The sequence below is a fragment of the Mirounga leonina genome, unplaced genomic scaffold (assembly GCF_011800145.1).
Source record: "Mirounga leonina isolate KUSES-001 unplaced genomic scaffold, KU_Mleo_1.0 Mir_173, whole genome shotgun sequence".
Taxonomy (NCBI): Eukaryota; Metazoa; Chordata; class Mammalia; order Carnivora; family Phocidae; genus Mirounga; species Mirounga leonina.
In genome coordinates this window covers 59,139,391-59,165,936 of record NW_023270447.1, presented here as the reverse complement: position 1 = coordinate 59,165,936, position 26,546 = coordinate 59,139,391, and the positions used below count along the sequence as shown (strand labels likewise).

At 40.3% G+C, this 26,546-nt stretch overlaps 1 protein-coding gene across 1 annotated transcript in view; it reads right to left on the bottom strand.

The window, feature by feature from the left end:
- Positions 1 to 26,546, bottom strand: part of ZSWIM5 (zinc finger SWIM-type containing 5) — a 77,220-nt gene that overhangs the window by 23,265 nt on the left and 27,409 nt on the right. Inside the window, exons 5-8 of the mRNA XM_035018989.1 lie at positions 13,474 to 13,653; positions 6,980 to 7,156; positions 1,587 to 1,733; positions 955 to 1,092 (exon numbers count right to left, since the gene is read on the bottom strand). Coding sequence (XP_034874880.1) covers positions 955 to 1,092; positions 1,587 to 1,733; positions 6,980 to 7,156; positions 13,474 to 13,653 — 642 coding nt within the window. The remainder of the gene's footprint in view (positions 1 to 954; positions 1,093 to 1,586; positions 1,734 to 6,979; positions 7,157 to 13,473; positions 13,654 to 26,546) is intronic.

Below are 26,546 nucleotides of genomic sequence, written 5' to 3'. Positions count from 1 at the left end.
ACAGACCAAAGATGATGATTTCTTTTCAGGGGATTAGAGGAAAGATAAGGGCAGCTCTAGCTTGGATTGGGGCCACCCATTGTATCTCTACCCAGAGAAATCCAAATCCATCCAGTTAAACTATTACTTTTGTAACACTTGCAACTTCTTTGTTATTATTACCTTATATGTTCCACGTCTGGGTTCCAAGTTTCAGAAAAAGAGCACAGGTTTAAAGTCTTATAGGGGGTTAGAGTCTTGGTTTCTTTTCTTTCCCCTTCACTCATCTGATTAAATATTTATGGAAAACTGTTAAATGAGAGGTATTGCACTAAGTGCTGGGGTCACAAAGATAAGTAAGTCATAATTTCTGCCTCAAGCAACCGAAGTCTAGTAAGATAATCACTTGTAAACAAATTGTAATGCAGTGGGCTAAATACTATAATAGATATATGTATACAGTAGAGTGATGGCATAAAATTCTGTCTCTAGTCATTGCTACATTGAGACTACTAAGTTTCTTCCCTCCTAGTTCTCATTGGTAAATTTGGAATATAACCGTCATGAGGAAGAAAGTTCAAAGGAAACATGAGAATATTATGCAGTTGCAGGGGTTACACACACTCTTCTTCTTAGAAGTTCTTTTCCACTTCCAGACTGCTCTGAGACTTGGCCTCTGCCTCTTGAAATCCCTATTGCTCTTCTTACTCACTTTGGATTACACTCTTTAGGCATTCATGGTATGGAAGTGAGAGGAGCAAAGGAAGGCTGGAAAGGTAAAATGGGAGAATAGGATAGGGCCAGTCCTATTCTGGACTGGTGGGAGGTGGGAAAGAGATGAAGCCCAAGGAAACCTCATAGGGCACATCCAACTTGGTTAAGAAGAGAAAGGCTGCAGGAAATGTAGAACAGAGTCTTGAGGGAAAGGAGGGCTAGCAAGGACAGTTCTAGCTCTCCGCAGGCTGACCCCTGTACCTGACACTTCCAGATAGCCATCATCGTTCAGACGACAGGCCTCAGTCAAAGTGAGAAACAGGCAGCCAATGGGATCCAGAGGGTGCCCCACCCAGCCTTCCAGATTTGTGATGGTTGTGGTTCCTCTTTGTAACAGTTCTGGGAACAAACAGATCCAAATTTTAGAAAGTGATAGAGACACACATTGCTCCCTGTCCCTGTCTGGGTCTCCTCATTAGTCTCTCTTAGGCATTGGCCCTGCAACTTAAAAAAAATCTTCCCTCATTGTCTTGCCTTGGATTCATAGGACTGGTCACAAATTTATCGGCCATAAGGTCTTGAGGTCTGCATTTAGGCTTCTTGCTCATAGCACACATATGTAAATATAGTTTTACAGTTTAAAGAGGGTCTTCTTATACCAGATCTTAGTGGGCCTTCCAACTGCCTGTGAGGGAGGCAGACCAGCATTATTATTCCCATTTTGCAGATTCATAGATTCATAGAGGTAAAGTGAGGCATTCCACACAGCAGGCAGAAAACCCTGAAATTCCCTAGTCCCTGCCACTCCATGAAACTTAATGAAAACCTTATAGCCCCTAAAGATCCTCATCAGCCCCAGCCTATGGAGTCAAAATGGCTCCTTATCACTATACCTTTCTTCTGATGCTTGTAGATTTCCAGCTGCCGTTGCTGCTGCAACCTCAGAGTATTGATAATGGCCACCGTGAGTCTGAGGGCCTCTTTTGGATAACCATGGGAGCGCAGAGCATCAACCCGAGCACAGGCTGTAGGCACATGCTCTACCAGATGAGAAGAAAATATTTTGGTTGGGTTAGGTTTTCCAATCAGGATAATTCATGCTTGACAGAAGGAGTTTGTGTTTTGCTCAGTTCCTAAAATTGAATTGACATCTACTGTGTACCAAGACCTATGTTTTATCTTTTAAGAATATAAAGTTGAAAAAGTCATAGGCACTACCTTCAAAGAGCCACCATGCAGCCTCTGTAGAATGGTATGGTGTAGAAAGGAACACACAACTAGGATAATAAAATGTAGTACCTCTTTGTGAACTGGTACTATGGGAATCCAGTGGAGGTAGCAACTAACTGCCTAAAGAGAAAGGCCTCATTCATTTATTAATCCTACATTTCCTGAGAACCTATTATATGCCAGCTTGTTTGCCAGGCAAAGGAAGTACAAAGGTGAATAAGAAATGCTCACTTCCCTCAAAGACCTCACAAATAGTACATAAATAGATCATTATAAAACAGTTAAAAGTAAATGACATGATAGAAATATATACAGAATGCAGAAAAAGCATTTGACAAAGTACAGCATCCTTTCTTGATTAAAACTCTTCACAATGTGCGGATAGAGGATACATAACTCAATATCATAAAAGCCATCTATGAAAAACCCATAGCGAATATCATACTCAATGGGGAAAAACTGAGAGCTTTTCCCCTAAGGTCAGGAACACGGTAGGGATGTCCGCTATCACCACTGCTATTCAACATAGTACTAGAAGTCCTAGCCTCAGCAATCAGACAACAAAAAGATATAAAAAGCATCCAAATCAGCAAAGAAGAAGTGAAACTCTCACTTTTGCAGATGATATGATACTTTATCTGAAAAACCCAAAAGACTCCACCCCAAAACTGCTAGAACTCATACAGGAATTCAGTAAAGTGGCAGGATATAAAATCAATGCACAGAATTCAGTGGCATTTCTATACACCAACAACAAGACAGAAGAAAGTAAAATTAAGGAGTTGATCCCATTTACAATTGCACCCAAAGCCATAAGATACCTAGGATTAATCTAACCAAAGAGGCAAAGAATCTGTACTCAGAAAACTATAAAATACTCATGAAAGAAATTGAGGAAGACACAAAGAAATGAAAAAACGTTCCATGCTCATGGATTGGAAGAACAAATATTGTGAAAATGTCTATGCTACCTAGAGCAATCTACACATTTAATGCAATCCCTATCAAAATACCATCCACTTTTTTCAAAGAAATGGAACAAATAATCCTAAAATTTTTATGGAACCAGAAAAGACTCCGAAGAGCCAGAGGAATGTTGAAAAAGAAAAGCAAAGCAATTCCGGACTTCAAGCTCTATTACAAAGCTGTAATCATCAAGACAGTATGGTACTGGCACAAAAACAGACACTTAGATCAATGGAACAGAACAGAGAGCTCAGAAATGGACCCTCAACTCTATGGTCAACTAATCTTTGACAAAGCAGGGAAGAATGTCCAATGGAAAAAAGATAGTCTCTTCAACAAATGGTGTTGGGAAAATTGGACAACCACATGCAGAAGAATGAAACTGGACCATTTCCTTACACCACACACAAAAATAGACTCAAAATGGATGAAAGACCTAAATGTGAGACAGGAGTCCATCAAAATCCTTGAGAAGAACACAGGCAGCAACCTCTTCGACCTCAGCTGCAGCAACTTCTTCCTAGAAACATCGCCAAAGGCAAGGGAAGCAAGGGCAAAAATGAACTCTTGGGACTTCATCAAGATAAAAAGCTTTTGCACAGCAAAGGAAACAGTCAACAAAGCCAAAAGACAACTGGCAGAATGGGAGAAGATATTTGCAAATGATATATCAGATAAAGGGCTAGTATCCAAAATCTATAAAGAACTTATCTAACTCGACACCCAAAGAACAAAGAATCCAATCAAGAAATGGGCAGAAGACATGAACAGACATTTCTGCAAAGAAGACATCCAGATGGCCAAGAGACACATGAAAAAGTGCTCAACCTCACTCGGCATCAGGGAAATACAAATCAAAACCTCAATGAGATACCACTTCACACCAGTCAGAATGGCTAAAATTAACAAGTCAGGAAACGACAGATGTTGGCGAGGATGCAGAGAGAGGGGAACCCTCCTACACTGTTGGTGGGAATGCAAGTTGGTGCAGCCACTCTGGAAAACAGTATGGAGGTTCTTCAAAAAGTTGAAAATAGAGCTACCCTACAACCCAGCAACTGCACTCCTGGGTATTTACCCCAAAGATACAAATGTAGTGATCCGAAGGGGCACATGCACCCCAATGTTTATAGCAGCAATGTCCACAATAGCCAAACTATGGAAAGAAACCAGATGTCCAACAACAGATGAATGGGTAAGGAAGAAGTGGTATATATATATAACAATGGAATATTATGCAGCCATCAAAAAAAAAGGGAAATCTTGCCATTTGCAACGATGTGGATGGAACTAGAGGGTATTATGCTAAGCGGAGTAAGTCAATCAGAGAAAGACAAGTATCATATGATCTCACTGATACAAGGAATTTGAGAAACAAGACGGAGGGTCATAGGGGAAGGGAAGGAAAATGAAACAAGACGAAACCAGAGAGGGAGACAAACCGTAAGAGACTCTTAATCTCAGGAAACAAACTGAGGGTTGCTGGAGTAGAGGGGGGTAGGAGGGATGGGGTGGCGGGGTGATGGACATTGGGGAGGGTATGTGCTATGGTGAGCACTGTGAACTGTGAAGACTGATGAATCACAGACCTGTACCCCTGAAACAAATAATACATTATATGTTAATAAAAAAAATTAAAAAATATATAGAGAGAGAATATAATATTTGAGCTGCACTTTGTAGAACTAGCAAGATTTTAAATAGGTAGACAAAAAGGGAAGGGGATTCCTAGCAAAAAACATATAAGCAAAGGCATATAAATAAAAACATAAAAAGTATTCTATAAAGCATCTTCTGAGTATAACAGATAGTTCTGTGCAGAGTTATGTGATCAGAGACTGCCTGGAAATGTAGAGTCTGGGAGGCCATACTAAGGAGACTGGATTTAACTTAAGGATAATGGAGGACCATAAAAGGCTTATATATGGGCAAGTGATTATAATGAAATTAATGGTTCATTTTGTGATTTTTTTTTTTTAATTTAAATAGGCTCCCTGCCCAGCATAGAACTCAATGCAGGGCTCTAACTCATGACCCCGAGATCAAGAGCTGAGCTGAGATCAAGAGCTGGATGCTTAACCAACTGAGCCACCCAGGTGCCCCCATTTTGTGATTTATTTTAAAGATAATATTAAAAGTCAGAAATAAATGCAGAAAATCTGAAAATACAGATAAGCAAAATATAAAATAAAAACCAGATAATCATTATTTCTAGTTTTGTGTGTATGTATGCATAAGTATGTGTATGTATATATATTGTGATTGTGTATATATATATCACATGGAATGATATGATTATTATTATTTCTTAAAGATTTATTTATTTTAGAGAGCGAGAGCATGAGCGGGGGAGGGGTCAGAAGGGGGAGGAGAGAGAGAGAGAGAGAGAGAGATGGAAGGAAGCCGACTCCCCTCTGAGCATGGAGCTCAAAGTGGGGCTCCATTTTACGACCTTGAGATCATGACCTGAGCCGAAATCAAGAGTCAGACGCTTAACCAGTTGAGCCACCCAGTGCCCCCATGGGACAATATTATAATTATTATTTTGTAACTGGGTTTTTCCTCTAACATATTGTAAAATTCTTCTATATCATTAAATATACTTCTATAACATTAAAGATGATGATATATCATTCCTCTGAATATATATGTATATTATCCATTGAGTCACTCAATCCCCTATTGTTGGACATTTAGATTACTTCCAATTTTTCTAAACTGTACATTATTTACATCCATGCTCTAATAAAGCCCCTAGCTTTACACATATTCTTAGTTAATTATAGCTCAGGATAAATTCCTAGATGGAGAATTCCTGGATCAATGGGTATGAATGTATTTTAACAGCTTTTGATAAGTATTATTGAAATACTCTTCAGATAGGCTATAAGCACTTACATTCCTACCAGTAGTAAATGAGAGTATCTCCATGTAACCTTTCCCACACCATAAACTAATTATCTTTACTTTAAAAATTTCTGACCATTTGACAATCAAAAAATGGTAATTCAGTGTTGTTGTGATTTTCACCTTTGTTTACTGATGAGGTATATATATATTTTCACACACTTGTTAGATTGATGTTTTAGATGTGTTGGATCAGAGAAGAAGAAAGATGACCAAAGGAGACTTCAGGTAGTGGCCCACAGTGAGTTTGGCCAAGGCTTTTAAGAGAGAGATAGGGACATACACATATTCAGCAAGATCTTTTTTTTTTTTTTTAAGATTTTATTTATTTATTTGACACAGAGAGACAGCATGCAAGAGCACAAGCAGGGAGAGCAGGAGTGGGAGAAGCAGTCTCCCCACCGAGGAGGGAGCCTGATTCAGGGCTCGATCCCAGGACCCCAGGATCATGACCTGAGCTGAAGGCAGATGCTGAACCAACTGAGCCACCCAGATGCCCCTGCATATTCAGCAAGATCTTGAGAAAGACAAAGAAACAGGGTGAAGGATGGAGGTAGGGAATTGGGAGAAGATATAAAAATGTATGTCATTGTTGTAAGACTCAGAAAAGGAGTATTTTTTAAAAGTGTCTTTTGGAATAGGGATCTTGTGATAAAGTCAAGAAGAGACTGAAAGACAGCCAGAGGAAGGTTTAAATCCACAATGGAACAGCTCTGCTCCTTTATGATGAAGGAAGGAAGGGAAGGTAGAGAGGAGGAAAGGAAGACAGCTTGGTGACAAATGCAGATAGTGCCCTAGCTACTAGCACAGGGTAATTTAAGTTTCAAAGTTAGTGCCTTTTTAGCAAAATATATTTCAGAGTAGATTATACTGTTGCTCAGCAACTGCTAAGAGCCTATGAACTGATGTTTAATAGTTTTATTAGTACTATTTGAGATTTATTAACTCCTTTCCCCTCCTAAAGCTCAGGAAACAATACAAATTCCTCTGGTTGAGGTCATTATACCTCAGCTAAGTACACAGCAAATGGCTGAGGCTTCACATAAATACCCTGAGTCCCTAGTTAAGGCCCCAAAAGATCTGTGCAAATTGTAGTTGTGTTGCCAGCGCCTATGCAGTTCTGGTCTGGCGCAAGGTAAGACTGCGCTCTGAAATTCTTAGAGGAGAGGAGAGTTACACTTACCAAGCCACAGTGGCTGGCCTTGGGAATTAAACAGTAGTCTCTCACTTTCCTGCTGGCAGGCAGGAGCTGTATATATATCGCTGCTTATTATTCGCTGTAAGTGGCTGTCCTGCCAATGTAATTCACGGCCCTCGATGGCTCTAGTGAACACTGTTCGTCTTGGCCTGGATAAGGAGTCTGGGAAAAGAAAGACATGCAGCAGTTCAATGACAGGTAATCTGAAGCTCTAACTCTTACGTCTTCTTCAGAGTGGGAGGATGAGAAGAACAGTATGTGGTTAGTGAGAGCAGCCACTCTGCCATCTGTCTGGGTGCTTGTTGTGCTGCCTCTTTATTGGATAAGCACTTAATGTGTCTGTGACCTCTATGGGAAGAACCTTTCTACAGAGACCTATGGCTGCCTTTCCACTTTACAGAAGACCAATTTCTCCTAGGACTGAGCGCCACATGAAAAAGAAGAGGGACAGTGGTGCTCAGCTGCTCAATTATGAGGATACCAACTGCTTCTACAGAAGTCAGAGGAAGAGAGAAGCAGCTGGGTAATTTCCCTGGCCAATCCATAACCTGTCTCATTTACAGCATGACCCTTATAAGACTAAGGACTCCATGTAATTGATATTAAAAGCTGAAAAAGAGCAGATGCCCTGTGTATTCTGGTCCCTTTATCACATTGATATCTATAGGTTTACAGTCTTGTTCTCTAATATGAAAAACTGCTGCTGACAAAAGACTAATTAAATTAACATGGACTCTTACCATCCCATCTCTCTTCAGGAAAAGGTCTGCAAGGAAACCAAAACAGTTTAGACAAAGTAGGCTCAAGGTGGTGTGGGTGGTGTGGAGGAAGACCAAATGAAAGACACATCATCATAAACTGTAGAGACAGAAGGACTCACGGAAATTACATTTAAGGAAATAAAAAAACCACAAAGGATTATTTAATTGACTCACTGCCAGATTAAGGGCAACTGGAACTATTTTGGGATCAAGGACTAAAGTACTATACAGAGATGCCCAAATGAGGTGTACATCCACTGAGCCTGTGCAAAAAAAACTGGAAGGGAAAGCCAGGGGATTCAGAATGAACATGAAAGAAATGAACATATTCATTCATTAAGCAAAAGTCCTTAGAATATGTTAATCTCTTCAGAATTTGATATATTACATAGAGTATGGGCTTAGAGGTTAACTTAGAATAGCATGACAGTATCTACTGAAATTTCTCCCTCATGTTGTCCCTCAGTGGAAGCACAACGTACCTCCTACTGGCTACAGTCTAAACCCCTCTCTTGCTGAACTGAGACTCTACCTTGGGTCTGCTCAGCCCACAGTGGGGATTAGGCTCCCAATATACATCAAGTCTGCAAATAATGAGTACCTGCCTACACATGGCAGGTACTTGTTCTAGGTGCTGAGGATATATAAAATCCCTGCCTTCATGGAACTTTACATTTAAATGGGCAGAGATAGTTGAATAAATATACAGTATACCAGATATTTCAGATGGTTATGAGTGCTATAGAAAAGACTAAAGCAAAATTAGGGAGAAAGGTAAGCTGGTGTTGGGTGGGGGTTGTTGTTTTATATAGAATGGTATCTAATAAGATAACATTTGAACAGAAACTTCAAGCCTTAGAGATAACTAAGGGAAGAGCATTCCAGGCAAAAGAAATAGCAGATGCTAAAATCCTGAGGTGGGTACATATTTGGAGTGTTTGAGGGTAGTGAGGAGGCCAGTGTACTTAGAATGGAATGAGCAAGTAGAAAAAATCATAGGAGATGAGGTCAGAGAGATACTAGGAAGCCAGATCATTGAGGACTTTACAGGCCATGAGTGAACGATGAGAAGCCACCGGAGGGCTTTGAGTTGTTGAAGGTATATGATGTAACCTGCTTTTTAAAAGGATAACTGGCAGCAGTATTGAGTACAGACCATGAGGTGGAAGGGCAGAAGCAGGAGGGGCAGTTGGCAAGTCACTGCAATAATTTGTGAAAAATGATGGCAGTAGAGGTGATAAGAATATATGGATTCTGTTGGACAGAAGACATGAACAGACACTTTTCCAAAGAAGACATCCAGATGGCTAAAAGACACATGAAAAAATGCTCAACATCACTCATCATCAGGGAAATACAAATCAAAACCACAATGAGATACCATCTCATACTTGTCAAAATGGCTAAAAGTAATAACATAAGAAACAACAGGTGTTGGCAAGGATGCAGAGAAAGGGGAATCCTCTTGCACTGTTGGTAGGAATGCAAACTGGTGAAGCCACTCTGGAGAACACTTTGGAGGTTCCTCAGAAAGTTAAAAATAGAACTACCCTATGACCCAGTAATTGCATTACTAGGTATTTTCCCAAAGGATACAAAAATACAGATACGAAGGGGTATATGCACCCCAATGTTTATATATAGCAGCACTATCAACAATAGCCAAACTATGGAGAGAGCCCAAATGTCCATCAACTGATGAATGGATAAAGAAGATGTGCTACACACACACACACACACACACACACACACACACAAATGGAATATTACTCAGCCATCAAAAAGAACGAAATCTTGCCATTGGCAATGATCTGGATGGAGCCAGAGTATATTATGTTAGGTGAAATAAATCAGTCAGAGAAAGACAAATACCATCTGATTTCACTCATATGTGGAATTTAAGAAACAAAACAGATGAACATATAGGAGGCGGGAAAGAAAAGTAAGAAGAGCGAGGGAAACAAACCATAAGATACTCTTAATGATAGAGAACAAACTGAGGGGTGATGGAGGGAGGTGGGTGGGGGATGGGCTAGAAGAGTGATGGGCATTAAGGAAGGCACTTGTTGGGATGAGCACTGGGTGTTGTATGTACGTGATAAATCACTGAATTCTACTCCTGAAACCAATATTGCACTGAATGTTAGCTAAGTAGAATTTATATAAAAATCAGAAAAAAAGAAAAAATATATGGATTCTGGATATATTCTGAAGGTAAAACCAATAGGATTTGCTCATGGTTTAGATCTTGAGTGAGAGAGAAAAAGAATCAAGAATGACTCCATGGTTTTTAAGACAGACTTGCCATACTGGAGATAGGGAGACTATAGGAGGAGCAGGTTTAGGTGGGGCTTGAGACATAAGAAATCTAAGTGGAGATATTGAAAAGGCAGTTGAGTATACAAGTCCGGAATTGGGAGTTAAAGTCTGGTCAAGGGATATAAATTTGGGAGTAGTTAGTATACAGATGATTATCAAAATAAGGCCATCACTAAGGGAGTATGTATACAGAGAGAAGTGGTTTGATGACTGAGCCCTAGGCACTCTAATATTTTAGGTTAGGAAGTAGGGAGGAGACAGTAAAAGAGGCTGAGAAGGAGGAACCAATGAAGTAAGAGCAGAACCAAGAGAGTAGTGTCTTGGACATAACATGAAAAAGGTGTTTCAAGGAGAAAGTAAACAATTGTAACAAATACTGCTGATAGGTCAAGTAAGATTATGACTGAGAATCAGCCACTAGATTTGGCCATGTTTAGCATCAGTGACCCATACAAGAGCAGTTTCAATAGTGGAGGGATGAAAGCTGACCAGAGTGAGTTCAATGGAGAATATGAGCAGAAGTAGAGATGATAAATATGTACTATTCTTTTAAATTATTTGTCTTTTTTTTAATTTTTAATTTTTAAAAAAAGATTTTATTTATTTATTTGACAGAGAGAGACACAGCAAGAGAGGGAACACAAGCAGGGGGAGTAGGAGAGGGAGAAGCAGACTTCCCGCGGAGCAGGGAGCCCGATGCGGAGCTCGATCCCAGGACCCTGGGATCATGACCTGAGCCGAAGGCAGACGCTTAACAACTGAGCCACCCAGGTGCCCCTAAATTATTTTTCTTAATTCTACCAATTATTTCTACTACCTCAGGGAAACAGTGTGGTAGCCAGAGAGGCATATGGGAACAACATGAGGGTGTTTCGTTTTGTTTTGTGATGAGAGAGAAAGCAATATACTTGTATACTCAGGACTAATCCACAAAATTTGTGAAGCAGGAGAGAGAGAAGATAATTCCTGGAGTGATGTCCTGGATAAAAGAAAAGGAAAAGGATCTTGAGAATAGGTAGAGGGCTCGGGGTTAGAAGCACAAATAAAAACAGGGGAAGAGGGGGCGCCTGGGTGGCTCAGTTGTTAAGCGACTGCCTTCGGCTCAGGTCATGATCCTGGAGTCCCTGGATCGAGTCCTGCATCGGGCTCCCTGCTCGGCGGGGAATCTGCTTCTCCCTCTGACCCTCCCCCCTCTCATGTGCTCTCTCTCATTCTCAAATAAATAAATAAAATCTTTAAAAAACAAAACAAAACAAAAAAAACCAGGGGAAGAGGAAGACTAGATGGGCACAGACAGAGGCAGATATAGTGAGAGAATCTTGGAAATTCTCTTGTGATTGCTTCTATATTCTCAGTGAATAGGAAGCAGGATTATCAACTGAAAGGGAGGAAGGGGAGGAAATAAAGTTTTCAGGGAAAGACATATGAAACAGTAATTTAGAAGAGTGAAAGAAAGCATAGATTAGGGAAATGTGGTGGATGTCTGGACAATACTATGGACCCATTTGAAATCAGTGGTCATAAACTTAAACTAAGACCAGTTATCATGCTTGTGTTTCTTTTCACCACGTTCAGCTGTGTGGGCATGAGCACTGAGGAATTAGAGAGTGAGACTTAACTACTAAGGTTAGTGTTTTGCTATCTGCGTGAAGTAAAGGGAAAGAAGAGGAGGTTGAGTGTGTATGTGAGGGAGTGATTATAATGACTCACCAAGGAATCTAATGAAGATAAGGAGGAAAATGAGGCTACCAGGAGAATGAAAAGGTGGTAGGATCAAAAGTCCTACTGGGTCAAAGAATTATTGGAATTGGGATACTAGAGAAAATAAGTTAGCAAGACCGATGATGGTATTTAGAGCTGCCTGAAATTGAGATTATGAAGAAGGTATAGTTAATGGCAATCACAAGGTTTAGGGTATGATCTTGGGATTGAATGGCTCAATTATGTGGGAAGATGAGACTATTAAAAGAGAGGAAGTCAAAGAACTGAGAGGCTAGGATATTGGAAGGATCATCTGTGTGGCTACTGAAATTGTCAAGAATTATGATAGAAGCAGTGACAGAAAGCAGTGTTACCGAGCCAACAGCCAAAAATCTTCAAGGAATAAGGAGGATTGACCCAGAGGTCTACAAATAACCAAAACCAGAAGGGTAGCAGACAGTATATTTTGACAGCATGAACATTAAAGCTAGGGAGTATTTTAGGAAGGAGGAAAGGACAATGATATAGAAATGGCAATGAAGAACAAGTGGGATGCCTATTGCTCCATTAGGTATAGAGACGTGAGAGCTAAATCAGCCACAACTTGAGAAGACTGCAGAAGAAGCAACATCCTCAAATGAGAACCAGTAACAACAAGTAACCACTATGATAAAGAAGAAACTGCCAGACTGGAGGCATGTCTCTATATGCATTTGACTCTCTACGCCAATCCAAAACCAATACTAAAGGGATGCTGTGTTGCGGAGGTTAGATGAGTGCCAGTAAAGGGTAGCTTAAAGAAAAGGCAAAACGGTAGCCTTTTCAAACTCTTGTTACCTTAGTTGCTTTAAATATACTGACAATCAGTTATGGTACAGTAGATGAAGACCTGGCCAGAACAATAATTTAAATTATTTTCTCGAGATTAAAAATACCAGATTTATCACTTAAAATAGAAGGGACCACATGTAAAATCAATGTCTGAAAAAAAATCTACCAATAGAGGTTCCCAATGGGCTAAAGGGAAATCAGTTGCCAACAGGAAACAGCCTGAGTTAGATGAATTAAAACTGACGTGAATGCTGATGTTCCGTGATAGCGGCAGGCCAGGGGCTCAAAAGGCAGAGGGTACAGTATCACTGTACTAGATTCATCTGAAAATGGGGCAAGAGTCCTAGCAGTAATTTGGGAAGGTAATCCAACCTAGCTATCTGCTGTATAAAAAATTTGAGGAAAACAGAGAAAAGTAAGAAAAGCAATTGTCAGGGCATTTTTAAAAGCTGTTTTTAAAAACAAATAAATAAGTAAATAAATAAATGCTGTTTTTTTCGCTGGCCTTCCATCCTCCCCTTGAGGCAGGCCTTCTAAGCTAAAACCAACCCCAACTGAGGCCAAAATCCATTAGTCATGAAGAACTTGAAAGGTAAAGAGGATTCATGCAGAAGGCTCTAGGAATTTATGGTGGGCACTCTAAGGACACTCAAGATATGGAAAAAGACACAGCATCCTCAGTGTCAAAGATAAAAACTTACCCTTATTTAAGGCGTGGCAATTCAAGATAAACAAAAGGATAGGCTTTTCATACTGAGGATGACAATATTGATAGCCAACAATCTGGCCACCTTTGTTCTATAGAGTTTCACCCTCCCACCTTTTGGAGTTCCAGGCACAAAGACCCTAGAAGGATATATTGCTCACCTGGGCTGTGACTGGCATTCTGGGGAAGTGCATTGGTGATGTTGGGCAGCTCGTGCCCATAGTTCCCATCCTCCAGGGGACAGATATCCAGGTCACTCCACTTCTGCAGTTGCTGCAGCCAACAGGACTTTTCCTCCAGTTTGCAATGTGGATTTAAAATGATGCACACCCATAAGGCCCCTGGAAATAAAGCAAACAACATTCTTGATATCTTTCCTCTGATGTATGTGTCAGCTTTAATTTTTCAGGCTACTCTTTTCTTCCGTTTTTGGTTGGTAGGAAGAGTTCCCAAAACATCAGCTTTTCTCAATATAAAAAATCAAATCTGCTGAAGTTTACAGAAATGGCTTATTTTTCCTCCCCAAAGCTTCCTTAAAGCAGCGATTATCTGGATATCTGGATATGTGCCTATAATGATGAACAAGACAGATTTGGGCTTGAATTCTGAGCTCAGATTTGTAGTCCAGCATATTATTTATTGAGAATTTTGTATGTTCAAGGCCTATTTTCCTACTGGAGAATAAGACATTGTTCCAACCCTTGAGGAGCTGTCCAATGGGGGAGATAGATAAATAAACATAATGTCATTTGAATAAGATGAGTGTTAAGATAAAGATATGTTCATGGTGCGGTGCCTGGGTGGCTCAGTCGGCTAAGCATCTGCCTTTGGCTCAGGTCATGATCCTGGAGTCCCAGGATTGAGTCCTGCATTGGGCTCCCTGCTCAGTGGGGAGTCTGCTTCTCCCTCTGCCTCTCCCCCCTGGCTTGTGCTCTCTCTCGCTCACTCTCTCTCTCCCTTAAATAAATAAATAATATCTTAAATAAAAAAAAGATAAGCTCAGGGTACAATAGCAGCATATAGGATGGGCACTTAGCAGAAGGACAGGGGTCAGAAGGGAGGTGCTCAGAAAACATATCAATTTTTGATAAGTTGACCTTGGATTTTTTGAACTTCAAATCCTTCGACTGTAAAACTGGTAGCATAAAAACAACTACTTTGCAAGGATATTTTGAGAATTAAATGAAATAACATTTGTAAAAGGATATTTTTTGGCATATTACTTGGCACATGGCAGAATTTTAGTATTACCTTTTTCCAAGAAAAATAGTTTATTTCAGCTGGGATTTTGATAACTGCTGATCAACCATGATGCCTTGAAACTATCACATTCTTGGATCTTCTCTGTCACTGTAGCAGAGTAGCACATATTCCATATAACCAATGACTACTGTTTCTCTTACCATTTCACCCTTCTTTTAAAGCAAAGCTGCCTCTTCTTTTTAAGGTTGGCTATGTGGTTGAGCCAGATATATTCTCAATCTCAAATCAGCAATAAGCCTGGCTGCAGAGTATCTTAAGTTAAAAATCCTTTGGGATGAAGCTACATCTTTGGACAGAGGTACTTTGAAACACAAGGTCCCTTAAACTCAAATGGGAATGTTTTAAAGGCCATTTTTAGCCTCAATTTCAGATACTACCTGAAGATGGTGAAAATTAATTTCTATTGGCTCAGTTTTAAAAATCTACCATGAAATATAAACTACACTATGTAATAAAATAGTATTATATTATGATGACTCTCAAGAGAATTATAGTTAGGATTCATCCAAATAATAATTAAAATAAAGCATGGCAAATGCTATCATAGACATACATAAAATCCTATGAGAATATACATGATGGAGCAATGAATTCTGCATGTGGGGTCAGGAGAAGTTATAGAAAGGATATGACATTTGAGTTTGAAGAATAAACATGAATTAATTCTGGTTAAAGATAGCTAACCACTGCTTCCTTCTGAAACCTCACTAAAATGAAAATAAAGGGATAAAAATAGGCATAAACTGACACAGACACAGAGAATGGGAGAGATAAAAGAGGACAGCCACAAAATTTTAGAATCTGGAAAGCGTGTGGATGAGTGATAGCTGACTTAGCAGAACAGACAAAGTTGAAACCTCCACCAGCAGTTAGGAAAGCCCAGAAGCAGAACTGATTCATGCTGCAGAACCCTGCTGAAAGTGGGGCTGAAATTAGTAAAATTGGTTAGAAGTCTGTCAAAGGTCTCAGGCTCACAGAGTTCCTCCTCTATTCAGGGTAGCTGAGTGCCTGCTCCTTCCCTCTCCTGGAAGACCAGAGCCTTCCTCACTGGGAGGGTTGATTCAGAGAGGCTCAGGATTGGAAATATTATGCACAGCGAAGAGTGGGGTGTCCATACTAAAAACTGAGGGATTTGGGAAGATACACATATTGAACAAATGGATATCCCCCAACCCAACCCTCTTTCCCCACTTGGTTCTAAGAAGACTGACAGGTTTATAACTCAGAAACAAGAGACTGGAGGATTCATCTCTGGAAATCAGCCCAAGGAGAAAAACACAGCAGATACTGTAGTTCGGGCTCTCCACTGAAAAAAGCCCAGCCAGGTCATCCTCAGTTAAACTCACTAATTTACAAGGTCTCTCTCTCTCTCAAACACACACACACACACACACACGGCTTCCTTTTAGCTCTTAAGTGTTACTCTTAAATAGGAATGGACAGCTAAGAAACATTAGATATACAAGGAAAGCATCTTACATAAAGGACAGAGAACAAAGCAAGCGTAAAGAAGAAAAGCCTGGAGGAAATACAAAAAAGGCAGAGATGACAGAAAACTTAAAAAAACCTTTGCAATTGATAGCCTCCAAGTGAGAAGATACTGTATCTATGAAAAAAGTGCAGGATGCAACAACAACAAAAAATGGGCTTTTGGAAATTAAAAATATAATGATAAAAATTGATTAAAAATTATTAAGATGGTTGATGGGGCACCTGGGTGGCTCAATTGGTTAAGCGTCTACTTTTGGCTCAGGTTGTGATCCCAGGGTCCTGGGATCTGCACTGAGTCAGGCTCCCTGCTCAGTGGGGAGTCTGCTTCTCCCTCTCTTCTGCCCTTCCCCACCCCCCGCTCATGCTCTCTCTATCCATCTTGTTCTCTCTTAAATAAATAAAATTTTTATTAAAAAATTAACAAGATGATTGAAAGATAAAACTGAGGAAAACTGGAAGATAAAAGACAAAAACAAAAACAACAAAACAGTGAGAAAAAAATAATAAAATTAAAGAAAATCAGTCTCCATTTAGTATGTTCAGTCACATGAAATAATCTAGCAATTTTACCATCTTCTTAAAGACATCCCTTTGGACCCTCTATTTTCTTATCCCTGATCTAGACGGTCCTCTCAGCCTGTAGCATAGTAACCTAGAAGCTAATATCCAAGTAACAGAAGTAGTTCCAGACAAAAAGAGAAAATAAAGGTGAGGAAATGAAAAAAAAGTTCAAGAAAACATCTCAAATTAAGAGAAGGCCTACTAAGTATTAAGCAAATTAGATTTTTTAAAGTTTATCTATTTATTTATTTTTAGTAATCTATACACGAGATGTGAGGTGCAAACACACAACCCTGAGACCAAGAGTCACATGCTTTACTGACTGAGACAGCCAGATGCCCAAGCAGATTAAAATTTTTTTTTTTTTTTTTTTGGTTTCAGGAGTAGAATGTGTATATTCACCACTTACATATAACACCCAGTGCTCATCACAACGCGTGCCCTCCTTAATGCCCATCCCCCATTTAGCCCATCCCCCACCCATCCCCCTTCCAGCAATCCTCAGTTAAGAGTCTATTATGGTTTACCTCCCTCTCTGTTTTTATCTTATTTTTTCTTTCCCTTCCCTATATTCATGTGTTTTGTTTCTTAAATTCCACATATGAGTAAAATCATATGGTATTTGTCTTTCTCTGACTGACTTTTTTTTAAAATTTTTATTCATTTATTTGACAGAGAGAGAGAGAGAGTGAGCACAAGCAGGGGGAGAGAGAGAGGAAGAGGGAGAAGCAGGCTCCCAGCAGGGAGCCCGATGTGGGGCTTGACCCCAGGACCCCGGGATCATGACCCAAGCTGAAGGCAGACACTTAACAACTGAGCTACCCAGGCACCCACCTGACTGACTTATTTCGCTTAGCATAATACACTGTAGCTCCATTTATGTCATTGACAACAGCAAGATTTCATTCTTTTTGATGGCTGAGTAATATTCCAGTGTGTGTGCGTGTGTGTGTGTGTGTGTGTGTGTGTGTACACCACATCTTCTTTATCCATTTATCAGCCAATGGACATCTGGGTTCTTTCCAGATAGTGCTGCTATAAACATTGCGGTGCATGTGCCCCTTCAAATTAGTTATTTTTGTATCCTTTGGATAAATACCTAGTAGTGCAATTGCTAGGTTATAGGGTAGCTCTATTTTCAACTTTTTGAGGAACCTCCATACTGTTTTCCAGAGTGGCTGCACCAGCTTGCATTCCCACCAACAGTGTAGGAGGGTTCCCCTCTCTCTGCATCCTCGCCAACATCTGTCGTTTCCTGACTTGTTAATTTTAGCCATTCTGACTGGTGTGAAGTGGTATCTCATTGAGGTTTTGATTTGTATTTCCCTGATGCCGAGTGAGGTTGAGCACTTTTTCATGTGTCTCTTGGCCATCTGGATGTCTTCTTTGCAGAAATGTCTGTTCATGTCTTCTGCCCATTTCTTGATTGGATTCTTTGTTCTTTGGGTGTCGAGTTAGATAAGTTCTTTATAGATTTTGGATACTAGCCCTTTATCTGATATATCATTTGCAAATATCTTCTCCCATTCTGCCAGTTGTCTTTTGGCTTTGTTGACTGTTTCCTTTGCTGTGCAAAAGCTTTTTATCTTGATGAAGTCCCAAGAGTTCATTTTTGCCCTTGCTTCCCTTGCCTTTGGCGATGTTTCTAGGAAGAAGTTGCTGCAGCTGAGGTCGAAGAGGTTGCTGCCTGTGTTCTTCTCAAGGATTTTGATGGACTCCTGTCTCACATTTAGGTCTTTCATCCATTTTGAGTCTATTTTTGTGTGTGGTGTAAGGAAATGGTCCAGTTTCATTCTTCTGCATGTGGTTGTCCAATTTTCCCAACACCATTTGTTGAAGAGACTATCTTTTTTCCATTGGACATTCTTCCCTGCTTTGTCAAAGATTAGTTGACCATAGAGTTGAGGGTCCATTTCTGAGCTCTCTGTTCTGTTCCATTGATCTAAGTGTCTGTTTTTGTGCCAGTACCATACTGTCTTGATGATTACAGCTTTGTAATAGAGCTTGAAGTCCGGAATTGCTTTGCTTTTCTTTTTCAACATTCCTCTGGCTCTTCGGAGTCTTTTCTGGTTCCATAAAAATTTTAGGATTATTTGTTCCATTTCTTTGAAAAAAGTGGATGGTATTTTGATAGGGATTGCATTAAATGTGTAGATTGCTCTAGGTAGCATAGACATTTTCACAATATTTGTTCTTCCAATCCATGAGCATGAAATGTTTTTCCATTTCTTTTTTTTTTTTTTTTAAGATTTTAATTATTTGTCAGAGAAAGCACAAGGATGGGGAGTGGCAGGCAGAGAGGGAGAAGCAGGCTCCCCACTGAGCAAGGAGCTCAATGTGGGACTCAATCCCAGGACCCTGGGATTATGACCTGAGCTGAAGGCAGACTCTTAACTGACGGAGCCACCCAGGCATCCCTGTTTTTCCATTTCTTTGTGTCTTCTTGAACTGCTTTCATAGGTGTTCTATAGTTTTCAGAGTACAGATCTTTTACCTCTTTCGTAAGGTTTATTCCTAGGTATCTTATGGGTTTTGGTGCAACTGTAAATGGGATCGATTCCTTGATTTCTCCTTCTGCTGCTTTATTATGCATGTACACAAATGCAACAGACTTCTGTGTGTTGATTTTATATCCTGCAACTTTGCTGAATTCCTGTATCAGTTCTAGCAATTTTTTGGTGGAGTCTTTCGAGTTTTCTACATAGAGTATCATGTCATCTGCAAACAGTGAAAGTTTGACTTCCTCCTTGCTGATTTGGATGCTTTTTATTTCTTTTTGTTGTCTGATTGTTAAGGCTAGGATTTCCAGTACTATGTTGAACAATAGTGGTGAGTGTGGACATCTCTGTTGTGTTTCTGACATTAGGGGAAAAGCTCTCGGTTTTTCCCCATTGAGGATAGTATTAGCTGTGGGTCTTCCATATATGGCCTTTATGATATTGATGTACATTCTCTCTATCCCTACTTTCTTGAGTTTGTTTTTTTTTTAATCAAGAAAGGATGCTGTATTTTGTCAAATGCTTTTTCTGCATCTGTTGAGAGGACCATATGGTTCTTAACCTTTCTTTGATTAATCTGGTGTATCACACTGATTGATTTGCAGGTGTTGAACCACCCCACAGCCCAGGAATAAATCCCATTTGATCGTGGTGAATAAATCTTTTAATGTACTGTTGGATTCGACTAGCTAGGGTTTTGTTGAGAATTTCTGCATCCATGTTCATCAAGGATATTGGTCTGTAATTCTCCCTTTTAGTGGGGTCTTTGTCTGGTTTTGGAATCAAGGTAATGCTGGCCTCATAGGATGAGTTTGGAAGTTTTCATTCCGTTTCTATTTTTGGAAACAGTTTCAGAAGAATAGGTATTAATTCTTCTTTAAATGTTTGGTAGAATTCCCCTGGGAAACCATCCATCCCTGGACTCTTGTTTGTTGGGAGGTTTTTGATTACTGATTCCATTTCTTTGCTGGTTATGGGTCTGTTCAGATTTTTCTTTCTTCCTGTTTCAGTTTTGGTAGTTTATATGTTTCTAGGAATTTATCCATTTCTTCCAGATTGCCTAACTTGTTGGCATAAAATTGTTCATAATATTCTCTTTATAGTTGTTTGTATTTCTGCAGTGTTGGTTGTGATTTCTCCTCCTTTATTCATGATTTTATGTGGGTCCTTTTTCTTTTCTTTTTGATAAGTCTGGCTAGGGGTTTATCAATCTTGTTAATTCTTTCAAAGAACCAGCTCTTGTTGATCTGTTCTGTTTTTTTTTTTTAAATTTTCTGTATCATTTAATTCTGTTCTCTTATTTCCCTTTTTATGCTGGTTTTAGGCTTTATTTGCTGTTCTTTTTCCAGCTCCTGTAGGTGTAAGGTTAAATTGTGTATTTGGAGACTTTTCTTGCTTCTTGAGGAAAGCCTGTATTGCTATATACTTCCCTCTTGCTGCATCCCAAAGGTTTTGGACTGTCATGTTTTCATTTTCATTTGCTTCCATGTATTTTTAAATTTCTTTAATTTCCTGGTTAATCCATTCTTTAATAGGATATTCTTTAACCTCCATGTATTTTGTGGTCCTTCCAAATTTTTTCTTGTGATTGACTTCAAGTTTCACAGTGTTGTGGTCTGAAAATATGCATGGTGTGATCTCAATCTTTTTGTGCCAGTTGAGGCCTGATTTGTGACCTAGTATGTGATCCATTCTCGAGAATATTCCATGTGCATTTGAAAAGAATGTGCATTCTGCTGTGAGTGGGGTATTAAAGTCCCTACTATTATTTTTTTAAATGTCTTTTTTTTTTTTAAAGATTTTATTTATTTATTTGAGAGAGAGAATGAGAGAGAGAGTGCATGAGAGGGAGGAGGGTCAGAGGGAGAAGCAGACTCCCCGCTGAGCAGGGAGCCCGATGCAGGACTCGATGCCGGGACTCCAGGATCATGACCCGCGCCGAAGGCAGTCGCTTAACCAACTGAGCCACCCAGGCGCCCTTTTTCTTTTTTTTTTTTTAAAGATTTTATTTATTTATTTGTCTGAAAGAGAGAGAGAGCACAAGCAGGGGGGAGAAGCAGGTAGAGGGAGAAGCAGGCTCCCTGCCGAGCAAGGAGCCTGATGCGGGACTCAATCCCAGGACCTTGGGATCATGACCTGAGCCAAAGGCAGACACTTTTAACTGGCTGGTATCCCAGGTATCCCAACTATTGTATTATTATCAATGAGTTTAAGTTTGTTACTAATTGATTTATACATTTAGCTCCCAAGTTGGGAGCATATGTTTCCAAGTTGGGGGCATAAGTATTTAAAATTGTTAGATCTTCTTGTTGGATAGACCCCTTTATTATGATATAGTGCCCTTCTCCATCTCTTGTTACAGTCTTTGTTATAAAATCTAATTTGTCTGATATAAGGATGGCTACTTCAGATTTCTTTTGACGTCCATTAGCATAATAGATTGTTCTCCACCAACTCACTTTCAATTTAGAGGTGTCTTTGGGTCTAAAATGAGTCTCTTGCTAACTGAACATAATAAAAAAAAATGAAATGAGTCTCTTGTAAGCAGCATATCAATGGGTCTTGTTTTTTTTTTAATCTATTCTGATACCATATGTGTTTTGATTGGAGCATTTAGTCCATTTACATTGACAGTAATTATTGATAGATATGAATTTAGTGCCATTGTATTTCCTGAAAGGCACTGTTCCTGTAGATTGTTCCTTTTTAGTTTTTTTGGTTTTTGGTCTCTCTTTCCTGCTCAAAGGGGAGCCCATTTAATATTTCTTGCACAGCTTATTTAATGTTCATGAACTCCTTTAGTTTTTGCTTGTCTTGGAAACTCTTTCTCTCTCCTATTCTGAATGACAGCCTTGCTGGATAAAGTATTCTTGGCTGCATATTTTTCCCACTTAGCATGTCGAATATATCATGCCACTCTCGTCTGGCCTGCCAAGTTTATGTGGACAGGTCTGCTACCAGCCTTATGCATCTACCCTTGTAAGTTAAGGACCTTTTATCCCTAGCTGCTTTCAGAATTCTCTCTTTATCTGTGTATTTTGCAAGTTTCACTCTGATATGTCTTGGTGTTGACCTATTTTTGTTGATCTTGAGGGGAGTTCTCTGTGCCTCTTGGCCTTGAATGCCTGTTTCCTTTCCAGATTAGGACGTTCTCAGCTATAATTTATTCAAATAAACCTTCTGCTCCCTTTCCTGCTCTTTGTCTTCTGAGACTCCTATGATACCGATTATTGTGCTTTGTGGAATCACTGAATTCCGTAAGTCTATATTTGTGCTCTAATAGTTTTCTTTCCCTCCTCTTTTCAGCTTATTTTCCATAATTTTGTCTTTTACATCTAGTAGGTTTTGCATCTCAGTTATAGCATTTTTTATTTTGGCCTGACTAGTTTTTAAGTCTTTTATCTCTGAAGCAAGTGTTTCTCTGGTGTTTTGTATGGTTCTTTCAAGCCCCAGCCAGTATTCTCATGACTGTTTTTCTAAATTCTTGTTCAGATACCTTGCTTATATCTGTTTTGAGCAAATCCCTGGCTGCAATTTCTTCTTGATCTTTCCTTTGGGGAGAATTCCTCCATCTTGTCATTATGTCTAGGTGTCTGTATTTTGTGTGTTATGAAAGCTTGTTATGTTTCTTGCTCCTGAGAGTAATACTATATTAAGAGTGAGAGTATTAAGGGGTCATACACTGTCTGGGGCCTGGCCCTTCAGGAAGTGTTTCTGATGTATGCTGTGTGCACGCTGCTGTTGTGTTTTGTTTGCTCTTTCACACAGGTCAGTCCTCTGCAGAGTTCCTCCTTGCTTGTAGTGGGGAGTGTCTGGACCTTTAATTAGGTGTGCTCTGATTCGTTTCTTAAGATAAGCCTGAAAAAAAAAAAGCCTGATCCAAGAAAAGAGAAAAGGAAAAGGAACAAAAAAGCAAACAAAGAGACAAAAAGCTGTAAGCCTGATTCCAAAGAAAAAGAAAGAAAGAAGGAGGGGCGCCTGGGTGGCTCAGTCAGTTAAGTGTTGGGTTCTTGATTTCGGCTCAAGTCATGACCTCAGGGTCGTGAGATCAAGCCCAGTGTGGGCTCTGTGCTGTGCATGGAGCCTGCTTATTCCCTCTCTCCCTCTCCCTCTGTCCTTCCTCTTTCTCCCTCTCTAAAAAAAAAAAAAAAAGAAAAAAGAAAAAGAAATGAAAAGAAAAAAAAAAAAAGAAGAAACCTGATCCAAAAGATGAGAAAAAGAAACCAACCAACCAACCAACCAACAAATGAACAAAAAGCCATAAGCCTGATTCCAAAAGGAAAAAAAAAAGCCTTGTCCTACACCAGAACTGAAGCTGTTGCTTTGGCGCACTCTACGATCAACAGACTTGGTACATGCACGGGGCCTGTGCTGGTCCCCTGGGGGCGAGGCCCACTGTGCTGCTCACAGTCAGACCTGCCCTAGTAAAGATGCCCCTGCCAGGCGCAGGGGGGCGGGGTTTGGTGTAAGGAACTCCAGCCTCCCCTGGGGGCTCTGTGTTTCTCTCTGAAGTCTGACAGAGCTGGTGAGAGAGGGCTGGAAGTAAGAGTGGAAGATGGCATCACCCCGCCTTCTTGTCCCCCAGGGAGCGGAACTTGAGGCCACCACAGTTCAGGAGGCCCTCACAGGAAAGCTAACAATCTCCCCTCCTGTGTCCCAGGCTTTTGTCAGATCCCAGCACCACAGTTCTCTTGTGTTTTATCTCTGGCTGGAGGCTGGGATTCAAAACTCCAGATCTTAAAGGACTTAGCAAGGTGCAGAGCACTCCCCTCCCTCGGAGGAGAGCCTCACAGGGCTGTGGCCTGCACTGTTCAGTCCCAGAAAAGCAGTCCCATGGCTGTGCAGGTGCCTGAAGTCTATGATGAAGCACCACCAAAAGCTGCAACCAGGTTATCTGCCCTCTGCGCCCACCTCTGTCCCCTGCTGTTGAATGGCCGCTCCATGATGCCCGGCAGGTCTTTTGTCCTTGGAGAGGCAATATAACCTCTTCCAAATGTACTCCAGGAAGGGGAACGTTCTCTCCCGGTGCAACCCAGGGGATCCCCATACCACGGCATATTGCTGTCTTGTGGTAACCTGACTTGCTGGTCTCTCTCCCACTCATGCCCTCTCTCCCTGAAAAGGTTCCCTCCCCATCACAGCACTTCGGCTTTTCTCTCCCCCAATTCATGTGTCCAAACCTTGCATCTGCCACATTCTCTCCCCCCAATTGTGCAGACTGTTTTCTTAATCCTCAGATCAATTTCCTAGTTGTTCAAAATTATTTGATGTCGATCTAGCTATGTTCCAGGGACAAGGCAAGCCCAAGGTCCCCCTACCACCCCTCCATCTTAACTTCTCCAAGCAGATTAGATTTAAAAAACTTTTACAAGACCAACAGTAAGTGATATCACTGTGAAATTTCAGATTAAGGATGACAAAGAGAAAACATATGGTTCCACAGAGAAAAGACATGACATTCTCCTGAACCAGAATGGCCTGGTACTTCGCAATGACAAGTGGAAGCTGGAGGACCATGGAGAAATGTCTTCAAAATTCTAAGGGAAAAGGACAAGTTTTCCAACCTAGAATTATATACCTATCAAAGTATCAATCAAAAGTGAGGGTAAAATTCAGCAATGCAAAATTTATTAATTACGGAAAATTCATCTTCCATGTACCCTATCTGAGGAAGCTACTGGAAAATGTACTCCACCAAAGCAAGAAAGTAAATCCACAGAGAGGAAGATATTGCATTCAGAAAACAGGGGGTCCACATAGGAGAAAAAAAAAGAGAAGTCCTAGAATGATAGTGAAGAGCAGTATCTACATGACTACTCTGCAGCAGGTTTATAAAGCAAACAATCTAAACCAGGGATAGGAAAATAGATGGTTCTGGAAGAAATGTCTCTAACAAGCTAATAAAATTGATGATTATTTGATGTGATCAAATATATTATATGAAGATTTTAAATTACTGGTAGGCAATTTGGGGGTAAATTAATGATAACAACAGAAAAATCTGCAATCTCCCTAAAAGTCAAACAACCAACAAAAGTAATTATCAATTCCTGAAGGGGAAAAAAAGTTGTATAAGAAAGTACTACATGACTGTGCTACAAATATTTATTTAGTCATAATAAGTAAACATTTGGGGTGCCTGGGTGGCTCAGTCAGTTGAGCAACTGCCTTTGGCTCAGGTCATGATCCCAGGGTCCTGGGATGGAGCCCCAGTTGGGCTCCCTGCTCAGCAGGGGAGCCTGCTTCTCCCCCTCCCCCTGCTCATGCTCTCTCACTCACTTTCTCTCTTTCAAACAAATAAATTAATAAAATCTTTAAAAAATAATAATAATGTAAACATTTAATTTTGATCTAACCTCAAATCATAATACCATTATTTGAGAGAAGGAGGGAGAAGTTCATGGTATGCATGTATGTGTGTATGTATATATTGGGAGCTGTAGACTCAATGAGAATGAGACCTCTCATGAGAACCCTTGTTCTTTTTTTTTTTTTTTTAAGATTTTATTTATTTATTTGAGACAGAGAGAATGAGAGAGAGAGAGCTCATGAGAGGGAGGAGGGTCAGAGGGAGAAGCAGACTCCCCGCCGAGCAGGGAGCCGATGCGGGACTCGATCCCGGGACTCCAGGATCATGACCTGAGCCGAAGGCAGTCGCTTAACCAACTGAGCTACCCAGGCGCCCGAGAACCCTTGTTCTTTCAGCCATGGGGGGACGCGGTGAAAAGATGGCTACCTGTAAGCCTGGAAGTGGGCCCTCGCTTGACACCAAATCTACCGATCACTTGATCTTGGGACTTTCCAGCCTCCAGAACTGTGAGAAACAAATTTCTTTTGCTTGTAAGTCACCTGGTCTATGATATTCTTTTGTAGCACCCCAAACAGACTAAGACAGAAACTAGTACAAGAAATGGGGTGCTGCTATAACAAATACCTGAAAGTGTGAAAGCAGCTTTGGAACTGAGTAAAGGGTAGAGGCTGGAAGAATCTTGAATTGCATGCTAAAAAAGCCTATGCTGCTGTGACTAGATCTTTAAAGATGATTTTGGTGAGGTCCCAGAAAGAAAAGAGGGGACTTATAAAGTCTTAATCTCCCTGAACAGAGTGTTGGTAGAAATACGGAAGGTAAAGGCCATTCTGATGAGGTCTCAGATGGAAATGAGGAACATGTTAGTGGAAACTGTAGGAACGGTGATCCTTGTTACATAGTGGCAAAGCACTTGGCTAAACTGTGTTCATGCCCTAGCAGAAGGGAGAACTTTTGAGTAATGAAATTAGCTGAGGAAATATCTAAGTGAAGTATTGAAAGAGTAGCCTGGTTCCTCTTGGCTACTTATAGTAAAATGTGAGAAGAGAGAAATAATTTAAAGATGGGATTGTTAAAAAGGAAGCAGAACTTAAATATTTGCAACCTCCTCAGC